The 22,257-nt window shown below is 36.0% G+C and overlaps 1 protein-coding gene across 9 annotated transcripts in view; it reads left to right on the forward strand.

Annotated features, from left to right (window-relative positions):
• Nucleotides 1-22,257, forward strand: part of N4BP2L2 (NEDD4 binding protein 2 like 2) — a 46,260-nt gene that overhangs the window by 5,122 nt on the left and 18,881 nt on the right. For 6 of the 9 annotated variants that reach the window (XM_027728945.2, XM_039386841.1, XM_039386842.1 and 3 more), the window contains 4 exons: nucleotides 7,949-8,073; nucleotides 10,224-10,312; nucleotides 10,666-10,742; nucleotides 13,871-14,014. In XM_027728945.2, coding sequence (XP_027584746.2) covers nucleotides 7,949-8,073; nucleotides 10,224-10,312; nucleotides 10,666-10,742; nucleotides 13,871-14,014 — 435 coding nt within the window. Of the gene's footprint in view, nucleotides 1-7,948; nucleotides 8,074-10,223; nucleotides 10,313-10,665; nucleotides 10,743-13,870; nucleotides 14,181-22,257 lie in introns of those variants that run through there. The other 3 variants (XM_039386847.1, XM_039386848.1, XM_039386846.1) reach the window with 3 other exon arrangements.

Consider the following 22,257-nt stretch of genomic DNA (forward strand, 5'->3'; position numbering starts at 1 on the left):
GTGGAAAAAATGCTGCCTCATTCAATGCAGGAGTTGGATAATACTTAATATAAAAATACTAGATTTTTTTTTTCCATGTTTGGTGTGCTAACTTGTCTCGGAATCTTTCTCGAAATATATGACTCATGTTTTCTGAAAAATTCTAAGTATCTTGAGCTTTTTATGAACACATATTTGTGCTTTTTTCATCTCTCGCTAGTGAGATCAATTACTAATTTTATTTAACATATGGGAAAGTGAGTACTATGAAATCAAGGTCAAGAATAGTTACCAAATGTGAGTGCAGAATTTGAACTGTGTGGAACTTGTTTTTCAGTATATTCAATTACATGCAGTTTCATATGTTCAATGCTTGGTTGCAATTGCAAATTCCCATGAAATCATGTCTCAGGGTCTTAGATACCTTGGGGAAAAAAGTCCCAGAATTAATGGCTGCCTATGGGGAAAATACTTGTATTATTAGTTAAGTCTTATTCTTAATAAAGTTGAACATATTTTTCTGTGTAACATCATAAAATTTTTCTGTGTAGACTAGGACAATGTCATCTGAGGTCATATTAGTACCCACAGGTGTCTTTGCGAATGTGTCATCTTTAGCACCTGCAGAAACCCCTACCCCTTTTGTGAGCAACATGATTGTTAAGGAGAAGCAGAAAGTTGACATCTATGTGGATCAGCACTAGAGGAGAATGAGGTGCATCTTGCAAGTGGATTTCCCAAGTATGAAATGACAGCAGGGCCAGTAGTTAGACCTAGGAATCTTGAGTTTCTGTTTGCATTTTGTGCAAAGTGTTTTGTGCAAAGTGAGTACAGACTCTTTTTGTCCTGCTCACAAACTTCAGCCGTATGTGTCCTGAATCTTCCACTGAAGTTTGTGTTTTGTTTTGACTCTTCCATTCCAAATAAGCAGTTGGAATCATAGGCAAGTTTTTTGGAAGAAGCTAGTGGAGATCAACTAGTCCATCATTCTGCTTGGAGTGGGTCTGTCACCATCATTGGATCAGATCAGGTGTGTCTTTGTCAGGCCTGATCTTGAAAAACCCCCAGAGATTCTATGATCTTGGCAAACTTTTCTAGTGCAGTACAACTCTCCTACTAAGGAAGTTCTTCCAAACTGAAGTTCCCAAAGCATAATTTGTATGTGTTCTGTGTTGTAACATGTGCTGTTCCATGGTAAAATCTGGCTCATCTTCTTTGCAGCTTCCTTTCTGGTAAGGGATAAGTTTATTCACTGTAATAGGCTGATATCAGGCCTTTTGTTGTCTCCACTACCAGACTAAAGCCCAGCTGCTGTTAACCTCTCCTTGTAGGTTATATGCCCTTAGCTATCTTGGTAGCCATCTATTCAGCCCTTTCGTGTGTTTCAGCATGTCTTTTGAACTGGGAAGCCTCTCCTGGACACAGTATTTCAGAACTGACTGCACAAGACCAGGTAGAGTGTGGGTGATGCCTTCTCAGATGATCTTCTGGTCACATTTTCTTTACTAAAGCCCAGACTGGAGTTTGCTCCTCTTTTGACAAGAGCACACCATTTGCTCATCTTCAGTTTGATGTTCACTGTGATCCTCAGATCCTTTTTACCAGGGCCACTCAACCACTTTCCCTCCTATGCTGATGCTTAGTTTTTTTTCATCAGTTGCAGAACTTTTCTCTTTTCCTTGTTGAGTGTAGTGATGTTTTGCTTAGCCCAGTTCTCAAGTTTCTCAGTGGCCTTCTGGCTAGAAGCCTTGCTGATCAGTATGTTGAGCATCCCTGCTAACTTGGAGTCATCTGCAAGTTCTCTGCCTCATCATCCAGATTAATGACAAAGATACTGAAAAAACTGGTCTTGCCAGCATGCTCTTCTGTACTGTTACCAACTGGGAGATGATGTTGGAAACATTGATGATTTCCAGGTGTGCTGCATTCATCACTCTGTCCTCATGGACAAAAACATTGTTTCATCAGAGAGTGCATTCTGATCAGTAAAGAATAATTTGTCTGTTACAAAACCCACATGGACTCTTCCTGGTTAACTTAATTTCCTTAACATGTTTGGAAATAGATTCCAATAGGATGCACTCCATTGCCTTTCCAGAACAGAGGTTGGCTGAGGTTGAGTAGCTGTTAGTTCCTTGGGTCTTTGTCTTTACTTGCCCTAAATATGAGCATAACTTCAGTGACTTCTGAGTCATCTGGGAGCCCCCCTCATCTCACTGATGTGTTTCCCGTGTTCACCTGACCTAGACAATCGTAACCTTCTGAAGCTCTTTCATATTCTTATTTCTTGACTGCCTGTTTCCAGTTTTGTTTTCCTGTTCATATGCAACCATGGCTTTTGGTCTGTGCTTACTAGCTCCACATCTGCTTCTAAATTCTAAGCTGATTTCTCAGTTCCTTCTCCATCCCCTTTCTTCACAGATTCGTTTTGTCCCTGTTTCAGCTAGTGGTATTATTTCACCCCCAACTTCATTATAAGTGTCTTCCCTGTGCTTCACTCTTTGCCTTGTCCCTGTTTCCTAGCTTTGCTGCCAGTGCTGAGTTGCTTGTTCCAGTGTTTATAGCACTGTCCTTCCCATGTCCTTCTATTTTAGGTCAGTTTTGTTTCTTCTGTTTCTTCTTGTGTTGGGAGAAATGTGTTCTTGCAATGCAGTATTGGTCCTGAATCAGCTTCCTGCCGCTGCCAGATTGCTCTTTCTGCCACTCCCAGTTTGGGTTTACTGCAGTGAGAATCTTTGCATTTTCTGTACAAAAATGAGGTTTTTTTCACTACTATTTTCTGTGCACATGGCATTTCAAAGTTGTGTACCTTGGGCGCATTTACAAAAAGTTTTTGCAGGACAAATGCATGTACTTTGTCAGATCCCACTTTGTCAATCCAAACTTCTCAGAGAAAAGCTTGGAATAACAAAACATGATAAAAATGCTGTATTTCTTCCTTGGTTTTGTAAGTGATAGGCCATTTAGTTAGAGATTTTTGAAAATAGTTTGACCTGACAGATACCCAGCGGTGATACCTTTAGCCCAAGTAACAAAAGTCTGCTACCATTAAAAGTAGATGATAATGGGCTCTTACAATGCTGGGAAAAGTTACAGGAAAAGGGACTTGTATTTTTAGAATATTTTGCTCCTGAACTTGGCAGCAATTGCTATTTGCCATTCCTCCATAAATATCTAAGCATTCATTTGAAAAAAAGGAGTGTAATGAAGTAGGAAGAACAAATATCAGTGTAATTTAAGAAGCACATTTTTAATCAAATCCATGAATGTATAAATACAGTTGTCTTTATCTGGGACCATTCTTCCTGACAGCAAAATCTTCTGAATGGAAGAGTTAAAGTGTCAATATTTATAGCTGAATGTAGAAACAGTAGTGTGCTGTTGTTTCTAATTATGTATTTCTATAAAGTGTTACAAGCAATGCTGTTAAAGTAGCAGTTACATAGTTTCAAAATCTTTAGTAGTACTACTTTTTTTTCCTCACCATGATAGGTTAGCTATTTTAAATAGGTGAATTATTAGATTTTGTTATAAAATCATCTATCAAAGTAGGCTAACCAGGATACAGATTTGGGGACCATTTTAGTTTTGAGAAAAATTAAAGCAAGATTTGTGTGTGTGCATGCATGCACACACACGTGCACTGGAAAAATTGTATTGGTTTACTGACCAGTTAAAATAGCTTTTTGGTTTCAGCATGGGTTTTGTATGTCAGGCTAATAGCTTCTATCAGATCAGATAGCATGTCTGGAAAAAGTAGGTGAGCTGCTCTAACTCTAATAGCTGCTTTAATTTCAGTGCCCTACTCTGTTCAAAAGTGGGTGTTCAGTTGCAGGGAAGGTTTAGGGTAAAAAAGCTGGATTAGAGGAGTTGGATAATATGCTGTTCGTTTCAGGCATGTGCACATATTGATGCTGACTAATCTGTAATTTGACTCTCTCATTAGAAATACATTTATCTTAATTTTTTTCTTTCTCCATTTCTCAAAAGTGGAATATCATCTCTTTGGGGATTTAAATAGTAATGATGCTTTCTTTGTATAGATACTCTTTTTGTTCTTTCTATTTGCTAGTTCATGAGCCTGGGATGAATTGTACTTCCAAATACATGTTAGAAGTATGTGAGTTACTCTGTATAATGTCAACAAGTAGGTTTGTGTTTTGAATTTTACAAGTTTAAACACTATGAATTCTGAAAGAGGTAACTGTCAGGCTTTTAAAGTGTTTTGTTTTATGATTTTATTTCACAATTTAGAAACAGGTTACAACCATTACTGTAATAATTGAAATTTCAGTTCATAAACGTATTACTTTGTGATAGCTTGTGTGTTGTGTATAGTGTAAGAGTTCTATTACTCTGGCCTCTTTGGTAGTCACTTTGCCTTGTCAAATTCCCTGGTTTTAGGGTTATTGCAAACAGTTTACTATGTTAAATCTGTTATATCAATTATACAGGTTCATTAATAATTGTGGCGCATTCTGAACTTCAAGGAATACTAACAAAGTATTTTGAGAATAAACTTTGGTGATGGGTTTGCAAGATTTCTTGAACTCTTGGTCATTGTATTTCTTTATTGCTACTAATGGTGTTTGGAACATATGACAAAAGAGTTTGAGTAGGTGAGTTATTCTCCAGGACACAGAGCAAACAGAGTCAGTTCTTAGAAATAAAAATGAAAATTAATGTCCCATTACTGTTAATTTGTCAGTTCATATATACTCCTGTAGAAACTGAATGGTCAGGCCCATAGGAGCTGTAGGGATGTGTTTATCTCCTCAACTAGTAGAAGAATCCCAGATGTTATTTGCTATCTTTTTTATTTATTTAGGCAGATGGTTCTGTAAGATGTGTGTATATACATTCAGCACACAAAAAGCGAGTGTGGAAGATGGATCCAGTTTTTCTAGCATGATTAATTGGTAAATGTAGCGTACTGTAAATAAGGAAATCAGGCCACATGTGAAATCATGGCCATGTAACTTAATGAATACAAATTCCTGTTAAATATTTTATACTATAGAGGAATAAATACAAAAATTGCTGCCATGTGTGGTGTATGATTTACTGGTGTCATTTATTCCACTTGGAACAAAAATAGGTGATGAATCCTTCTGTACTCTTCTAAACCAGTGTCATACACATCCTATTAAAAGATCTGGGTTCGAACAAAAATAATTATTGATCGCTGTTCAAAAAAGTGGCTGTACTTTTGATGTATCATGCTCTTTCTCAAATAGGGTTACTATTTGTGCTGAAGTAACCTTAATACTATGGAAAAGGGAGAAAGAGCAAGGAGGAAATAACAGTTTGTGTGCAGCTTTGATCATGTTACTTGACATTGTGCCATTAGTAGCTTGTTCTGGTCCTCAGTAATCTGAATTTTGTTGTACATATCTCTGTATCTTAAAAGCAAAAATAACCAACAGCATATTTGCAGGACAATAAACATATAGGGATGTAAGCTAATATTTAATGCAGCATCCCAGTCATTAAATTGTGATTCATAACAGATCTATTGTTGGTGACAGGTGGCAAAACATAGCAAATTCCTTGTGTCAGACTTAGCAAATTCCTTGTGTCAGACTTAGCAAATTCCTTGTGTCAGACTTAGCAAATTCCTTATGTCAGACTTACACTTAAGTAGCTCTTCCTGCACAGATATATAGGAAAGCATGGTAACTTAGAACTGACGTATATTTGTTCCCCTAAGACATTTGGCATCTGACCAGTTCTTTTTTGTTCCTGCCACCTCAGCAGTAGTGCAATCCCACATAACTGCTAGTGCAGTTTGGTTTTAGTAGCCTGTGTGTACATTGCCTATTTCTGAGCTTGAATAGTTGCCTGAATTTCCATAGGACAGTGATATCCGAGTGTTGCAGTGGGCTGTAAATGCTCTGTGACGCTAACTGGCTGTTTTCTACTTTCAGATTGAAATAGTCAAGGAGGTTTTTTAATCACACTTTTTCTGTAGATCAGACTTTAAGAGAACTGTACCGTTGTCCTAGTTATATAAAGTTTTCCTTTAAACACCAATTTCCAAAGACTTTGTGAAATTAAGTTTACATTTGGCAGAACGGGGATTGCTCATTTGACAGGTTCTGTTATTGATCAAGCAGCAGTTAATTACTCCCTGGAACTTTGCTATAATCAATTTTTCCTGACTCGCAGGTATTTGCTGCCGTGCCTGGGCAGCGTTTAGGATGAACCTTAGTTAAATCCAAAAGTCAGCTTTATGATGCTTTTAGAAGGTTTGACTGTGGCATTTGATGATGCTGCAAATGCAGAATTCTTGAAAAACTTTATGGATTTTTCTAGTATTCCTACGTCACCCATTGCAATAGCTTCTGTAATTAATAAATATCAGTAATGAAAATTTTATAATACAGAGTAAAAATAAACATGTAAACAGTGGATATTGCAACTGTGTCCCCCTGAATTTCTTTTTTTTACCCTCATTGACTTCTCCACCGTGTCTTTTATTGTTTGATAAAGTATGCTTAAATTTGTCCTGAAATCTTTAATGTTAGCTGTGCAAGAAGCAGAATGTACTGTAACTTACCCAACCCACAAATGAAGTAAACTTCTAGCCAGTGAAATATCTATGATACTTAGAAATGTCAGGCCTAAAGACTGGGTAAATGTGAAATTTGCATTGCAGTCTTTTTTATTTTTATCTTTATGAATTCCGATTTGAATCATTTGATCCTTTTGTTTACAAATTTGTTTTGGTTTGTCTGTTCCCTTCCCCCCCCAAATTCTTTTGCAAGACTATCGGATTTTGGTGAAATTGGTCTCTGTGTTCACAAGTCACCATGGGATGGCATTGCCTTAAGGAAAATAATCTAAAACACTAATCAAGTAGTTTTTCTCCTGATTTGAAATAACTAATGCAGGGATAGTAAGATGCATGGCTTTCCTATCACCCTGTTAACTCTATGAGTGATAGGGAAAAGAATATAATTCCCTGATAGGAGTTTTTCATATCTCCACTTCTGTCTTAAATTTCTTGTCATCTATTAGACTGAAACTGCAGTTCTACCAGACGAGGTAACCCATGCAGCAGCTTACTGCTGCTCAGGCAAGGGACATGTCCATTGGTAGTTATTAATTTCTGGTGTATCACCTTTTGGGGCCTTCAACGGCTAAAGCTTCAGAAAAGTAACCTGGGGTTGGGGGGGGGTGTCGGCAGGGGAAAGTATTGCTTTCTTCTGGCTGGTGAATTCCAGCAGATTATAGTTCCAGTGAGTGCCAGAGTTGATGAGAAAACAGGAACGAATAAGACTATGTTGTCAGGATTAGACAGGAAGACTCGGAACTGGAATGGGATATAGGATCTTGAAGGAATATGGACACTCTTCTGTAATCCTGACTTTCATTAGTAGGATGATCTTGAAAGTTTATTTTGATCTTTTATGTTTTCCTGAAAACAGGGAAATAGCTGTAAACATTAGTAGTTTTATTTTTCTGTTCTTGTTCTGCCCACATCCTATGTGCAAGCAGCATGGACAAGGGTCAGAAGAGGGCATATTGAGAGTTTAAGGTCTTGAAAAAGGATTTAAACATCCAGTTTGTTTTTCAGCTGCATCTGGAGGCCTCATGTTCAGATTGGTTTCTAGACGTGAGAATTGAGATGGAAAATGTTAGTAAATATCTTCAGTTATTATGAGGTACTTAGAACTTATTGCAGTAAAGCCATAAATTAGATAGATCTAATTAGAACATCTCTTGGGGGTGGAGAAGAAACAACAACTACAGAAATAGTAGAGAAGGGGAAAATATATTGCTTTAATTTGGATTAGGATTATTGGTAATGCATGAGTGTACTTTTATAAATCTGTTTGAAGTTTGCAAGAGGTTCAGAAGTAGGACACAGTTAAATCTATTTTAGCTATATTCTTTTTATGTGTCTTTTTTAATCTATCTGAAAATTTAAAGTTTATTTATTTTTGTGTTTTCCTTTGTTTAACAGCATTCTGCTTGGTCAGAGTTGTGATGGCATTGTATTCAGCACCGATGATTACTTCCGTCAGCAGGATGGATACACGTATAATGCTGCTCAGCTTGGTGATGCCCATGACTGGAACCAGAAGAGAGGTTTGAATGCATAAGGGGAATCCTGTTAAACTATGTTATACTGAGAAAATAGAAATGAAGCATAACATGCATGTGTCTTAAGAGTCTGTGTGAAAAGGAGTATATATATTTTAGCATAGCGTATATAGAACTATGCATTTAAAGTATTCTTTATTCTTTAATTCATGTATATATATATACACATCAAATTTTGAACTTCTACAAGGTTCAGAGATAAAAATAGAAAAACTTGTTTCTTTGGGCTATGCCCTACTGATTTGTTCCATCTGATAGTAGTATCTTGATAGCAGAATTCAAACTTTTTAATGCTGGCAACAGCAGATGTCATGATGTAATACCAGCAACTGTGAAGAGAACTAACTCTATCCAAGTCAAAAAGAGCAGAGCAGAGGATTCTGGTTTTTTCCATTATCTTTACTGATCTGAGTTTCGTCCAAAATTTATGGAGTTTTTCTGAGGAAGACTTTATTTCACTTGTGTAGATTAACAGTTAACAGCTTGGATAAGTCATCTTTCTTAATACATGGCAGTGTCCAAAGGTTGAGTTTTATTGGTAAAGAAGTAGATACCTGACATAAGAAGGATTGTAGACAGATTCTTGCTCCTTCTGTAGCAGTTTTCTAAGAATCTCATTGTCTGTTTGATCTTCTCCAAGGAGTATACAAACTAAGCAAGTCCATGCAGATTGCTCTCTGTGCTGCAGTGTCTCAAGCAGAAGCTTCTTTCCTGTCTAGAGGAGTTTTTTTGCATCAAAAGATACAGAGGGACAAGGAAAAAAAAAGTATTCTCCCCTTTTCTCCCCTTCTTACCTTAATGCAAAATTTATGATATGCATTGGGGAACATTTCTGTATGAACAGAATTTTTGAGAGCAGTTGTTAGAATATGAATTGCAAGAGCCCTTTTGAGATTTGAGTGCAGCAATAACGAATACTTTGAATGAAGTTCCCAGCAGTAGCCAAAGGAGCAGAAGAGTTGGTAAGGTAGTAGTATGTGGATGAGAGGTCTCAAAGCTTTCCAGTTACAAGACCACCGAACAATTCTCACTTAATAATGGCTTACGGCTGCTTCTGGCTGGATCTAAAGATCTCTCTAGTTCTGTACCACTTAGTTACACAGTGGTTTTGGTAACTTATAGTATATGATGTAGTTACTCAGTGATTTTGATAACAGGAACAAGAGTAGCTGTGTCATGTTTTATAGAACACTGCAAAACATTTGCAGTACTTTTGGGTTGAAGATAGACTCAATTCTTACCTCCTGCTTTGACTAGATAGAGCTCTCTGACTGGAAGTACTTCAGAAACTCTTGGTTTCATTTGTGTGTGGATCCTTGGAATACATGAAATGTGAACTTCAGAGGAAATTGTGGTCGTGGTAGTTGGGATTCTTATCTAATGAGTAGGTCTAGATTGAAGTTTCATATAGGTAAAATCAGCTGCATAAATTATTTCTGTAGTTGCTTCTATTAATATTACAACATATTTAGCAGATTACAAATTACATTTGTAATCCTCATGTCAGAATTATGGAGAAGACAAAAATATATTTTCTTCACAAATGAGAAAATTATTATGGTAAAATTATCCTCCCCCCATTTTTGGGATGGAGTGAATCTTTAATATAGTAAGTATGCGAAAAAATAGTTACAGGTGAGACCCATTGGGGGAAAAAATTAATTTCTTTTGGATGAACAGAGTTTCAAACTCTCAAATTTTTACAAGACAGTGAAATACATATTTTGATACCAAAACACATGCATTTAATATGATCATTGTAAGGTCAAGTACACAAATACTAGGAAAACTGGAATTAATTTACCACTGCAACTTTAATTCCAAAATTAGTGTCAGTCAGGGTTTTAGGCCCTGTAAGTTCACTTTTGTGGCTTTGTGAAGTTTCTCGTATTTCAGTTCATCCTGCCACTTCTATTGAAATTTCAGCAGCCTTTGATATGTTTTTATCATTGTTGCCTTGACAGATCCCTCTGGATGGCATCCTGTCCTTCAGGTTCTTGTTTCTACTTGTCATTCCTGTCTGTATCTTTTATCCCTTCCCTTAGAACAGTGCGTGTCAGAGTAGATTAGTGAAAAAAAAATCTGGAATAGTTTAGATGTAGTGGTTTTTTAATTTGCACTATTTTTCGTTGCAGCAAAGCAAGCAATGGAGCAGGGAAGATCTCCAGTTATAATAGACAACACTAATACTCAAGCCTGGGAAATGAAGCCGTATGTGGAAGTGGTAAGTTTTGTTGCATGATTATGTCACTCATTACAGTTTTCCAAACTTAGCTTCACATGTGATAAGTTGGTGTGTTTTGTCCAGAAACATTTTCCTTGCTCAGGTTTCTAAAGAGAGAGACTATTGTTGCTGATAATTACTAATTGGTATGGCAGTGGTTTAGATCAGTTTGAGGATTGACTTGATCTAATTTACTTATCCTGGAACAAAAGACGGGTTGGGGGTGAGTGAAACTCGGCATGCTACCACTGCAGAGTTAGCTACATCTGTTTACTGTACTTGTCTATTAATTTTTTCTTATGTTTTATGTAATAAAGATATACATATCACACATATTTCTTCACTTGCTGCAGGCTCTAGAAAAAGGTTACAGAGTGGAATTCCATGAACCAGATACTTGGTGGAAGTTTGATCCTGAAGAATTAGAAAAGTAAGGTTTCTGTTACAGAAATCATGATACTTTACATTTAGAGATAGGCAGATAAATATGCATGCATAAGTATATATACAGTAAGTTATATTTTATTCAATATATTATTAAGTACTTTACTAGTAGTTTGAAATGTATTTTGTTTAAATAGGCATTTTGAGGCATACCTTTAAATGGAAGTTTTACGGATAAACAAGCAGACAAATAAATAATGGCCCTGTCTTGTTGGCCCAAAAAGTCAATATTAAAATGTTATTGGACATGTGTAGGAAAATGAATGACCCCTGTAAGAATCGCTTTTATTATAATGACTAATTACTGTGATAAATTTGTTGCTACAGAATGCTGATGGCAAGGAATAGGTAGGAGACAAAAAGAAATTCCACATTTGGCAAGGAGTGCATCAATATAGTACTTTGTTTTGTCTACTTTTACAGGTGTCTCAGTGTTAAAGAACAACAGTTTATTACTAATCAGTAAAAGTTAAAAAGAAAGCTCATATTTTATATTATTCTATTGCAAGCTTTTGTGGAATCGTCCCCAGTCTTCAGAGGATCTGACTTAGAGTACTGTTGAACATAGGTCATTGAACTACTGGGTTGTGAGACTGCTTAGGAAGCTGCTTATTATTCCTAGTTAATATCCTTTTTGAAATGTAATGTAATAGTTTCACAGTGGATGACAGAGTTCTTGCACTGATTGTCATTTTATATGCATCCAGCTGACTTCGCTTATAATTGTTTCAGCTTTGCAAGTAGCCCCTACAGTGCACGAAGTATGTTGTAGAGTGCTTACATTACTGACCGACTTGGACTTTATTGTGTTTACAAATCTTTTAAAGTTTTCACCTTCTGCTCCTAAGCTACCACTAACTTTTTTTCTAGAGATGGAATGAATTCTAGTAAGTTTTTTCTAGTTTGGGGTACAGCACAGCCAAGTTAAGAGGGTTAATAATCAGACACTTGTAAGATATTCAGCATGAAATTTCCATTATGTGAGACATACTCGACTTCCAGGAAAATCATGTTTCCACATGGTCTTAACAGGCAAAAGGATAAGCAAACGTGAAGTGTAGTTACTGTTGAATTGTATTGTTTAGTCATTAGTTGTAGGAGTAAAGTTTATGTCTTTCCCAAAACCAAAGGTTTACTTGAACTGTGAAGTGCTGCTACCAGTTTTTAGAAGGTTCTTAGAAATGTTTTGGTGGCTCCACTTGCTTTAAATATTTGAATAGAGGCCCAGTGTCTGAAAACTTTATTTTTGAGAGTTTAAGAAAGGTCGTGATGTAAGTTTTCATTTTCTTTTTTAATTGCTTCAGGAGAGGGCTCCTCCCAGTTTTGTATCATAAGCAGACTTACTGAGGGGTAGCGTAAAAATATTTAATAGTGACAGAACTTTGCTTTTATCAATAGGTTCTGTGTTGCTCCAAGCAAAACCAACTTCCATATTATAACTATCTATTAGGAGCTTTTGCAGGTGTGTCTGTGTTGGTCCAGGATAGATGGCTTTGTGCTCTTTCAGCATAGCCAAGCTGCAAAAGGATAAGTGAAGACGTGCCTGAAGAGGAGATCCCAGTATTAAATAACACTATACAGCAAATGGATTTCCTTTTTTCAATTAGTTTCTATGCTTAATGCAATTTTGCTGTTTGTGATTTTATTATCCTGCCTTACTCGTTATTAGGCCTTTCCTTTTATTGTCCTGCCTTTCCTTATTAGGGAAAGTACTTACTCGTCTATGATGTGATTATACACAAATCCGTTCAATTGTGGATGAGTGTGCACTCTATTCCCAGAGCACTTGAGCTGTAATCTCCTTCTAGGAGTACTAAAAGATAGGGAAAATACTGAGTAACTTTCTGCTTCCATCACTTGGCATAAAAGGACTTAAGAGTTCCTCTTCTCATATTTTGTCTGTCATGAGTGTCAAGTGCTTTATAGTATCTGCATTTTTCTAGGGCATTGTTTTTTTTCTCTACCATTAACCTTGTTCATATTTGTGAATAAAATCAAAACTGTTAAGGCTCACCAACTGATAAGTTCAATATGCAACTGCTCCTGGACCGCTTTAGCACAATGTAGAAATAAGAAACATGTAAACAGTGAGCCACAAGTGACTATCACTCTAGTTTCTGATGTTGTCTCAAGGAAGAGTTTCTGTGAGAGAAATATTCTACTTAAGCATTTTCTTCACAGAAAGAAAGCTGATAAAATGCACCTTAAGGAGCCAGCATAATTTTGAATACTTCTGAGATCACCAATTCTGCTTCCACTCTGAATGTGAAACTAGTGTGCTACCTGCAGTATGCTTTGAACCCTTATCAACTTGATACTTCTTTGTTGTAATAATGCATACAAACTCCTGGAGGGGCTGGGTGGTGAGGAAGTCAGTCTTTTAAAATATTTCTGTATGGAGTATCCTCTTTCCAGTATAGCCTGTTTGTTCCCAGTATTGATTTCCCTTCTACAGAACTGAGCAAGGTGGTAAGGCCGATGCTTCTTCTGTCCCTGGCAGAAAGCACAAAGATTCAGAAATACGTTCCCTGTTGGTTTAGTGTGGAAATATTTCAGATTAGACAAGATTTCTTGGTGGTAAGAGATGTATTGATGAGAAAATATTGTCATTAAGTCTAGAAACCATGTAGTTGCATATTTTTTATGCTAGTTTGAACATTGCTTTCATAAGGAGTAGTCTATGGTATTATTCTTCCCTCTGCTCATTAGCTAGTATATCATGTACAATGTGATGAATGAATAGAAAGCAAAGTCCTTCTAGGGTAACTCAGATACGTAGTTGTATAACTGTATTATATAGTTATAGTTGTATAACATCACATTTCTGTATGAAGAAGAAGGACCGTATTGTTTACTGTTACTTAATATGTGCAGTGGTTGATTGTTAAAATAAACCTTAGCACAAGTTGAATACCTAGAGAATGAGGGTACAGCATACTAAAAGTTTAAATATGAAAAGCAAGAAGAAAAAAAATTGAGAATTCAGAGGTTTTTTCTTAAAGACTGTAAACATATAACTGTGAACATGTATTAAACATGTATAACTATATATATACTTATATCTAACTATAAAAATACCAGACAGTTAATTTCAATTTTTTTTTTTTTTTGTAGGAGGAATAAACATGGGGTCACTCGTGAGAAGATTGCTCAGATGTTGGAACGATATGAATATCAAATATCTATACCTATTGTCATGAATTCAGTGGTACCATCCCACAAAAACACTCAAAGACCACCTCTGCAGCGAAGACATAGGTGGGGTGACAATACAGACTCATGGAATTATTTCAGTGTTTCCAGTAGCCAGTAACACAGTTGCAGTCAGTTAATAAGGATCTGTTCCTTGCCCTTTTTAAAACACATCATCACCTCCAATAAGTAGTGGATCTTCTGTGTTTTAAATAGACCTCTTTCAAGACCATTTTCTTCTGGAGGTTGTTCTTTTTAATGGACTTGCATGTAAATAGAATTGTACATTTAATGTTTTTTAAAACTATATTTATTAAAGTTGTAAGACCTTTGATTTTAGTAAAATATTTAATATAATATGGCATATAGCAGAGTCTTCCTTCATAAATCTAAGACAATGATGTTGTCATATATCAGGTAACTGTTGAGCAGTTTTTTTTAAAGAAAGGGTTATATTAGAGATCTTGTAAAAGATAAATAAAGCCCTGGAAGAAGAGGTTATTCATGTAATAATCCATTTTAATGATTGTCATTTAGCCTTCTTACCTTTTTGGAGATTTTTTGGAAAACAGGTATATGCTGAATTGTCTCTTAGTTCTATTTGGCATATATTGCCAACTGGAAAAACTTTGGCATGGCTTTTCTGGTTTCAGAGGTTTGATTTTTTTTTTTTTTTTTTTTTTTTTTTTTTTTTTTTTTGCTTGGTGGGTTTTTTCTTTTTTTTTTTTGTGGTCTCAGAAGCTCATGTGGCAACTGCAGCAACATTCTACCAATACAGTATTCACCAACCTTAACTGTGCAACCTGAATTATTTTTTTGTTTGTTCTTGTTGGTAGTATATAAACTATGGTGGTGTCTGCACACCACCAACTTTTTTTTTTTGTGCTGACTGAAAAAAAAAAAATCTTAGTTTTAAACCCCCAAAATTTCACAGCTGTATCTTTCTAAGTCAATTTGTTTCATTTGCGATAAAAATGAAGTATTAAAGTATTAGGTTGTCAAATCCCAGTCCACAGTTGGGATGCATTAATTCAATATAAATACTGGATATAACTGTAAAACCATCTTGCATTCCTAATTTTGGCACAGTGATTGTAATCTGTTTAGCACATAACAAAGAATGAGCCAGCATGGAGAGTGACTAATTTACTGCCGTTTTTCTCATAAAAATGATGAATTTGTAAGTGTTCACTCTGCTTCTTTTTTAACAGCTTGCTGTATTAATAAAATATATTTGTCTTCAGTGTTGTTGAAGTAGTCCAGTGCAATAGTTGGTATTATTTTCAAGCCTGTAGGATTTTATACAGAGAAGCGTTACTACTAACCTGCTAGCTGAAATAACCCGTCTTCAGGTCTAACTACGTTTGATTTCCTTATACACTGAATGAGTAAACATTGACTGGGAGATTTTGTCAAGAACATGAGAACATAACTAAGAGAATTCTGATGGTTATCTATTACTAAGTTGGTGTCATAGTCATCAGAATTTTGGAAAATCCAAAGCCAGCATAATTTTTTTAAATTGTAAACAATTTTTGAATAGGCCCTAAAAATTACTTCCTCATTAAAGTCTGAATATCATGAAAGTTGAAAATCCAGCTATATAATGAAGTATCTTTCTGTGGTTTTCTACACCTAATGTTCAAATATGAATTGATGTTTTATTTATTTGAAAAATAATTTAAAATGTTTCAGTAATGCATGTTAATATATTGAATTATGCATATATGTAGAGAAGAGGCTCTCCCAACTATATTGTTTCCCTCATTGTCTATTATTCAAATCAATTATCTTGCTGTATTTTAGTTTTCATGGTTATCTTTTTCCATGTCTCAAAAGAATCATTGAAATTATTGTAAATGCTCAGTAATACTTTATCCCAGAGCTTTTATGTTTAAACATGAAAGCATATTTCAAGTGGAAGGGAGATAAAAAGGTTTTAGAAAGACTCATTTTATTTACTCTATTTTACTGTAAGCTATAACATAAAATTTATTGAGGCTTTATGTAATATTCACACTGTGCAAAGGTATGGCAAAAAAAGAGCTTCCTATTGAAGATTGATGTTATAATATCTTTTAGCACCTTTTGTCTTCAGGTTTTAAGAGAAATTGGGGGGTTTCTAGCAATATTTGATTATTTAAATAGCTATTAATTGGTACTATTTTTAAAAAGTGCAGCTTTTCTTGTGTTACCTTTTTAATTATTGGTGGACAAGGAGTGTTTTTGATGTGCAAAGCTTGCTGATCAATAATAGGCCTGCATTTTGCAAAGGGCACTTAAGAAGGGGAAGCTCTGCAATTTGTTTCTGTATCAAACATTTCTTTTAAATGACTCCATCTATACAGCTGAATTCCAAGGTAAGTACAATGACATGGTGGGTGAAAACACAATGGAATTACTGTCAGTGTAACACATTTTTGTTTCATGGTATATTAATATTTTATGAGGATAGGACAGTCACAGACATACATATATCTCAGAAGTTGATTTTACGCTCCAGTGTTTATATGTAAAAATAATAAAAATTATGTGAAATACATGTTGCAGGTATTGAATTTCTCATGCTATCTCAAAACCAAGGAAAATCAGAGGAAAATTAGTTATTTTTTCAGAATATGTATGCAAGAAATGTAAGAACTCGCTGCTCAACTAGATAGCTAGATCTAAAAATTTTTAATGCCTGCTGTAGTTTTTATACAATACATGTATTGATGAACATAACATACCTATAATGAAGGTTTCCTGTTTTACATTCTTAGTAGATTGCTAGTTCACCATATTTCATAAAATAGTAGTGTTGGATTGGGTTTTTTAAAAATTTAACTAATGCATAGAGCCTGGCTTCGTCTGGGATAAAGTTAGTTCTCTTCAGAGTAGCTGGTCCGGGACTGTGTTTTGGATTTGTGCTGGAAACAGTGTTGATAGCACAGCAGTGTTTTTGTTATCGTTGAGCGGTGCTTACACAGTGTCAAGGCCTTTCTGCCTCACCCCACCCCACCAACAAGTGGCCTGGGAGTGCGCATGGAGTTGGGAGGGGACACAGCCTGGGACAGCTGACCCCAGCTGACCAAAGGGATAGCCCATACTGTGTGGTGTCAGCCCAGTATATAAAACCAGGGGAAGAAAGAGGAAGGGGGGTGCAGAGCATGTTCGGAGCGATGCGGTTTGTCTTCCCAAGTAACAACGCGTGACGGAGCCTGGCTTTCCTGGGAGATGGCTGAACACCTGCCTGCCTGTGGGAAGCGGTGAATGAATTACTGGTTTTGCTTTGCTTGCATGCGTGGCTTTTGCTTTACCTGTTAAACTGTGTTTATTTCAACCTGTGAGTTTTCTCACTTTTATCCTTCTGATTCTCTCCTTCATCCCATCAGGAGGAAGTGAACAAGTGGCTGTGTGGGGCTGAGTTGACAGCTGGGGATAAGCCATGACAAGCTAGTGTAACGCTTCTAATTTTTAACATGTGATGTTAAATGGTCTCCTGTGAGGAATTCTGTCTTCTCTTCTTGTAGCCATGTCCTCTTTAGGTTCATTTTAATCCAGTTGGCCATGCTTCATAATTTTTTTAAGCTTTTTGCCTTTAAGAAGAGAACCAGGCTTTTGTCTTTTGTCATCTGTCTCCTGAAACCTTTTGCAGACATGGTTGTTTCTCTGCTAGTAGATAACTAAAAACGAGGCTTTGTCTAGCTATGATTGGACCCATAACATTTATATTTAATTATTTTGTGTCCATCCTCCCTATTGTAGTTTAGACTGCGTTGATACTTTCTTCTTTGAGCTGACCAGTAGGATTCATTCTCAGTGAATTAGAAAAAAAAATAATTTCTGTTTTTTCACATTCATGTGTGACGTGTAGTTTTAACTGCTGCTTCCTCCTAGCAGTCAGGTTTTCTAGAAGACATGTTTTTGCTCTGTGCTGGTACCTCATGGAGATGAGGTGACTAGGTATATGTGAGAATTCAGGGTCTTCCATACAAAAGAACAGATGCATGTATTACACAATTCCCTGTAAAAAGCAGTAAGAAGATGTAGTGCTGAAATTAAATTGAAAGCAAATACTTGATTGAGGGGATCAGATGTTTCATGGGGATCAGATGTGGAAATATTTCACTTAATTGTTTCTAGAGTAGCACTTGTCTTATTTCAATGTTTTATGTTCTCATCCTTTTGAAATAAAAGCAAGAGCAGAGATTAAAGCTCTTCATTAATAATTTCCTAGGTGAAAATCTACTTGTACATCAATAAATTTGTTGGGGGTGTGTGTGGTTTCCTCTTTTTATAGGCTAGTTGGTTGAAATTAGCTGTAAATCTGCTTATTTGAGTTTGTAGAAAAATATGTGGAAACGTAACTGGTCTTATTTTGAAGATAAAGTAGTAAGAGATTGTCAAGGTCTGATCATCTCAAATATGTCTTAATTTATTTCTGTAGTAATGGAGAGGCAACAAAGGGTGGTTTTATCTTGAGATGGACTGTCAGTGTAATTCTAAATCAAGAATAATAAAAGTATTGTGTCTGGAATTGGTCTTTGCTTTGTTTCCTTTTAGCTGATAATGCTGCTGCTTCATTTCTCAGGTAGGCAGGCAGTCCTTGACCATATCATTTGTACCTTACTGATTTATAGTACTGTTGTAACAATACCATGTTGTGCCAAGCCAGAATATATTGTATCTATGAAGTAATTTTTTTTCAGTTGTACTTGCAGTCTTTAGTGATGTTAAATATTTTTCTTTTTTTGGTCTGTTAATAGAATTTGACTTTTTTTTTTTTTTGAAACATGTGATTGCATGTTTTCTAACTACTGATTTTTAAAAGGCTGAATTCTTTAGTGAGTGTTGTTTAATCTCCTCCTAAATTGCTAACAGACTAAGAAATGCTACCTTAACTGACTGAATAAATATTTGCTTATTTCTGAGGGGCTTATTGTATCATGTACAAATCAGTCTTAGTCATGGGCCCATAATGCTATTTGGCTGTTATTTTATTCATGATACTTTTAATCATTTTTTTTCTTTATTCATTAGCCATAGGCTTTGGTAACCTACACTATAAGTTATTATAGTCTATGAGAAGTTATTGGACAGCTTATCCCACATCTTACTCTTAACCATTAATAGTTTCTGAAGGCTTGTGAACCTGACTTAAGGGCAGATTGACTGTATTACTTTCCCCCCATTTAGCATTTTTTGTGATTGCTTGTAAGAGGAATACACTGCTTTACAGGCACCTTGACAACAAAAGTATAGACATAGATCTTTTACCTGAAGCACACGAGGGAAACACATTTGGAGCATTATTTGTGGCTCTTTGCAGCCGTTTAGTACATGTGCTAAATATTCAATGAATATTTAGCATTCTTCACTTTATGAAGAATGTGCTTATGGCTGTGCAGCAAAAATTCATTATATATATACGATTATGAATGGAATTCTGTGTATGTAATACGTAGAAGTCAGAGCATTTATATTTCATTCTGTTACTGCTTTGTTCCTGCAGTCTAGACTGAATTCTTAGTTTTAATAGTTAACTTAGATGCCCTTTTTGGTCCTGGGTCTAGGTCCTAGGAGACCTTTTTTGTGAGTAAAGTTAGCTAACTGTTTTAAATTCTACTGCTGTGTAGGGAGTTGAGCTGTACAGAGATGAAATGAGTTTGTCTCGTCTGATTAGTTTGTGGTGCCTTTATTGAGTATGTCAGACTTTGAGCTCACTGGTACAAGTAAAATGGGACATACCGAAGTGAGTTAAGCAGAGGATGGCCAGGGCCTGGAGCACCTGATATACAAGGAGAAGCTAGGAGAAATGTACTGTTCAGTTTTAAGAACAGAAAAGGCTGTAGTTAAGGCAGATTAATACTGTTGTCACCTATCTAAGGGGAGAGTACAAAGATGGAGCCAGGCTCCTTTTAGGTGAAAAGCAAAGGTTGGAGATTGCAACATGGAAAATTCACATTGGGTACTAGGTTGTGTAATCTCCATCCTGGGAGCATTCAAAACTTGTCTGGGCAAGACACTGAGCAATGAGATATCTCAGTATTGCCTTGAGCAGAGATTGGACCTCCAGAGGCACTTTCTGGCATAAATTACTCTATTACAAAGGATGTAGTGAGAGCAGTGCCCACAGTATCAGAGAGTTAGCTTTTACTTATCAGAGGAGACTCCTAAATCACTAACAGAAGTGCTGCCTGGTTTCAGGATGTTGGATGCAGGGTGTGATGCTGTTCTTGTTCTCAGATGGGCACTAAGTTTCTGTCTTTAACTGTAGCAGCAAAAATGGCTGAACTGTTTATTCTGGTTATGTTGTTTCATAGCTGTATTGGCAGAGTTGCTTGAAGGTTCCTGATAACACCTGTAGCTGATCCTCCTTTTTCCCTTTTTGGCCAGTGTCAATGGTTGCTTGTGTCTTGTTAGCTGTATTGTCTTTCCAGACTTAGAAAATATTAGCATACTTTAGATAAACACTAATGTGTTTATCTAAAGTAATTTTATTATTTTCTGTCCGAAGACATGTTTCTATTGACATTTACTACACTGAAAAATTGACAGTTTTCTGCATCTATTCATCCCCAACACTCTGGAATAATACAGGGCTGTTTTGCAAAAAGTACCGTTAAAGGATAATTCATCATGTCTTTTGTGCATCTGTAGTCTTTTTGGTGAAAGATATTTAAAAAGGGAAATGAGTTAATACCAAAGTGTAGTATGCAGAAATAGGGAAATTTGGATACAAGTATGGCCAAGTATGGAGATTTGTTGAAAAAGGTGTAATACCTTCCAGGAAATGTGTATTAGAACTGAATCGTGTAGTTCTCAATATTTCATAGAGTATTTGAGATGCACAGAATTAGTACAACAGGTGTAGCAAATGTTCTGAATAGCAACATTGTTTCTGGTTACAAGTATTTGAATTTTCATGTTGCTATAATCCAGGTTAGAGGCTGGTTATTTAATATTTGCTGATACTGTTTTCTTTTACTGTTTTCCTCTTGTAACTTTTTCCCCCCCTTTTCTCTTTATTCTTGAACTGCATTTTTCTCACCTGAGTGCCATGTATTTGGTTACTACAGTTGTCTTCGTAACACTGGATCCGTCTCCCCCTACCCTTTTCTTTCTTTATTTAAAAGTTGTGTGGAGAGCTACACCTTATTCTCTATTTTTTAAATGCCTCAGTTCAAACTCATGCAGATTTAAAAGCTGAGTACATAGTACCCCTCCCCACAAGCTGTCCTTTTGAATTTTTTTCTTGTTTTGTTAAAAGTAATATTTTGTCATGCAATATATTTTTCTTTATACCTTTTTTCCTCCTTAAGTTTGCAGCATCCTCTGTGTTTTCAAAACTCATTCTTTTGTTCCAGAATTACAGTCCTGCTTTGGTGGATATTTAGTTATGAGTCTTTGCTACAATTTTGTTGATTGAAACTATTTTAAATACGGCAAAAATCAGTCATCTTTCATTGGATGTTCCTAACAGAAAATAGCTTATTACATGTCTCCACGTATTTCATTCTGTTCTCATTATACCCTTGTTGCTTCCTTACTCTCCCACCCATATTTTCCTTTGGCTTTGGTTGCTTGTGTCTCGTCTCAAATTTCATTTTACATTTGGTTTGGATGTGAATGTGCCTTGGCAAGAAAGGTCAACACTTCCCTATAAATCTGATTTTGGCTTTAAAAACCCTTTTGTTGTACTTGCTTATCTCTACATCTGGTTATGATGGCTGTGATCTATGTTCAGGTACTAGGATGTTGTATCACAGTATACAGGTCTTTTTATTTTCTGATTAAAATATTTATTTATTTATTTTAAAAGTAACTCTGTAATGACCAAAATACACAATGAGGATGTTTTAGGAAGTAGGATCTGGAAATGCTGTCTTTTTTGTGAACCACATTTTAGAACAGGAAGTATTTCACAGCCTCATGAGAGCCTCAGTAAATTGCCTTTTCCTGGGTAAAGCTTCTGGAGTGGAATTGCATAAGCAGATACCTGGAAAACAGTAGATTTGTGAGGGAGAGAAACTGAAAAATGGATCATGAGGTGGTTCACAGGAGTTAATTTTTGAATGTAGATTTTGTTTCTCCTAAAAGAAAGGATCCACTAAGATTCAATACTGTCTTGTATTTGAGCTGGTTGGATTATATATACATTGTGCAATATTTTATATATCTAAGAGCAACTCTGTTGTTCATTTAGAAAGAAAATGTTGGGTTTTTAAAGTTAATTATTACACCTTTTTCAATAGCTGTGAATTGGTCAGTAGGCAATCCTGCATTTGCAGTGGATGGTGTTTGTCTGGTCAGTCGCAGTCTTCACC

The sequence above is a fragment of the Pipra filicauda genome, unplaced genomic scaffold (genome assembly GCF_003945595.2).
Source record: "Pipra filicauda isolate LSUMZ 115617 unplaced genomic scaffold, ASM394559v2 scaffold50_size3627746_pilon, whole genome shotgun sequence".
NCBI classification, from domain to species: Eukaryota; Metazoa; Chordata; class Aves; order Passeriformes; family Pipridae; genus Pipra; species Pipra filicauda.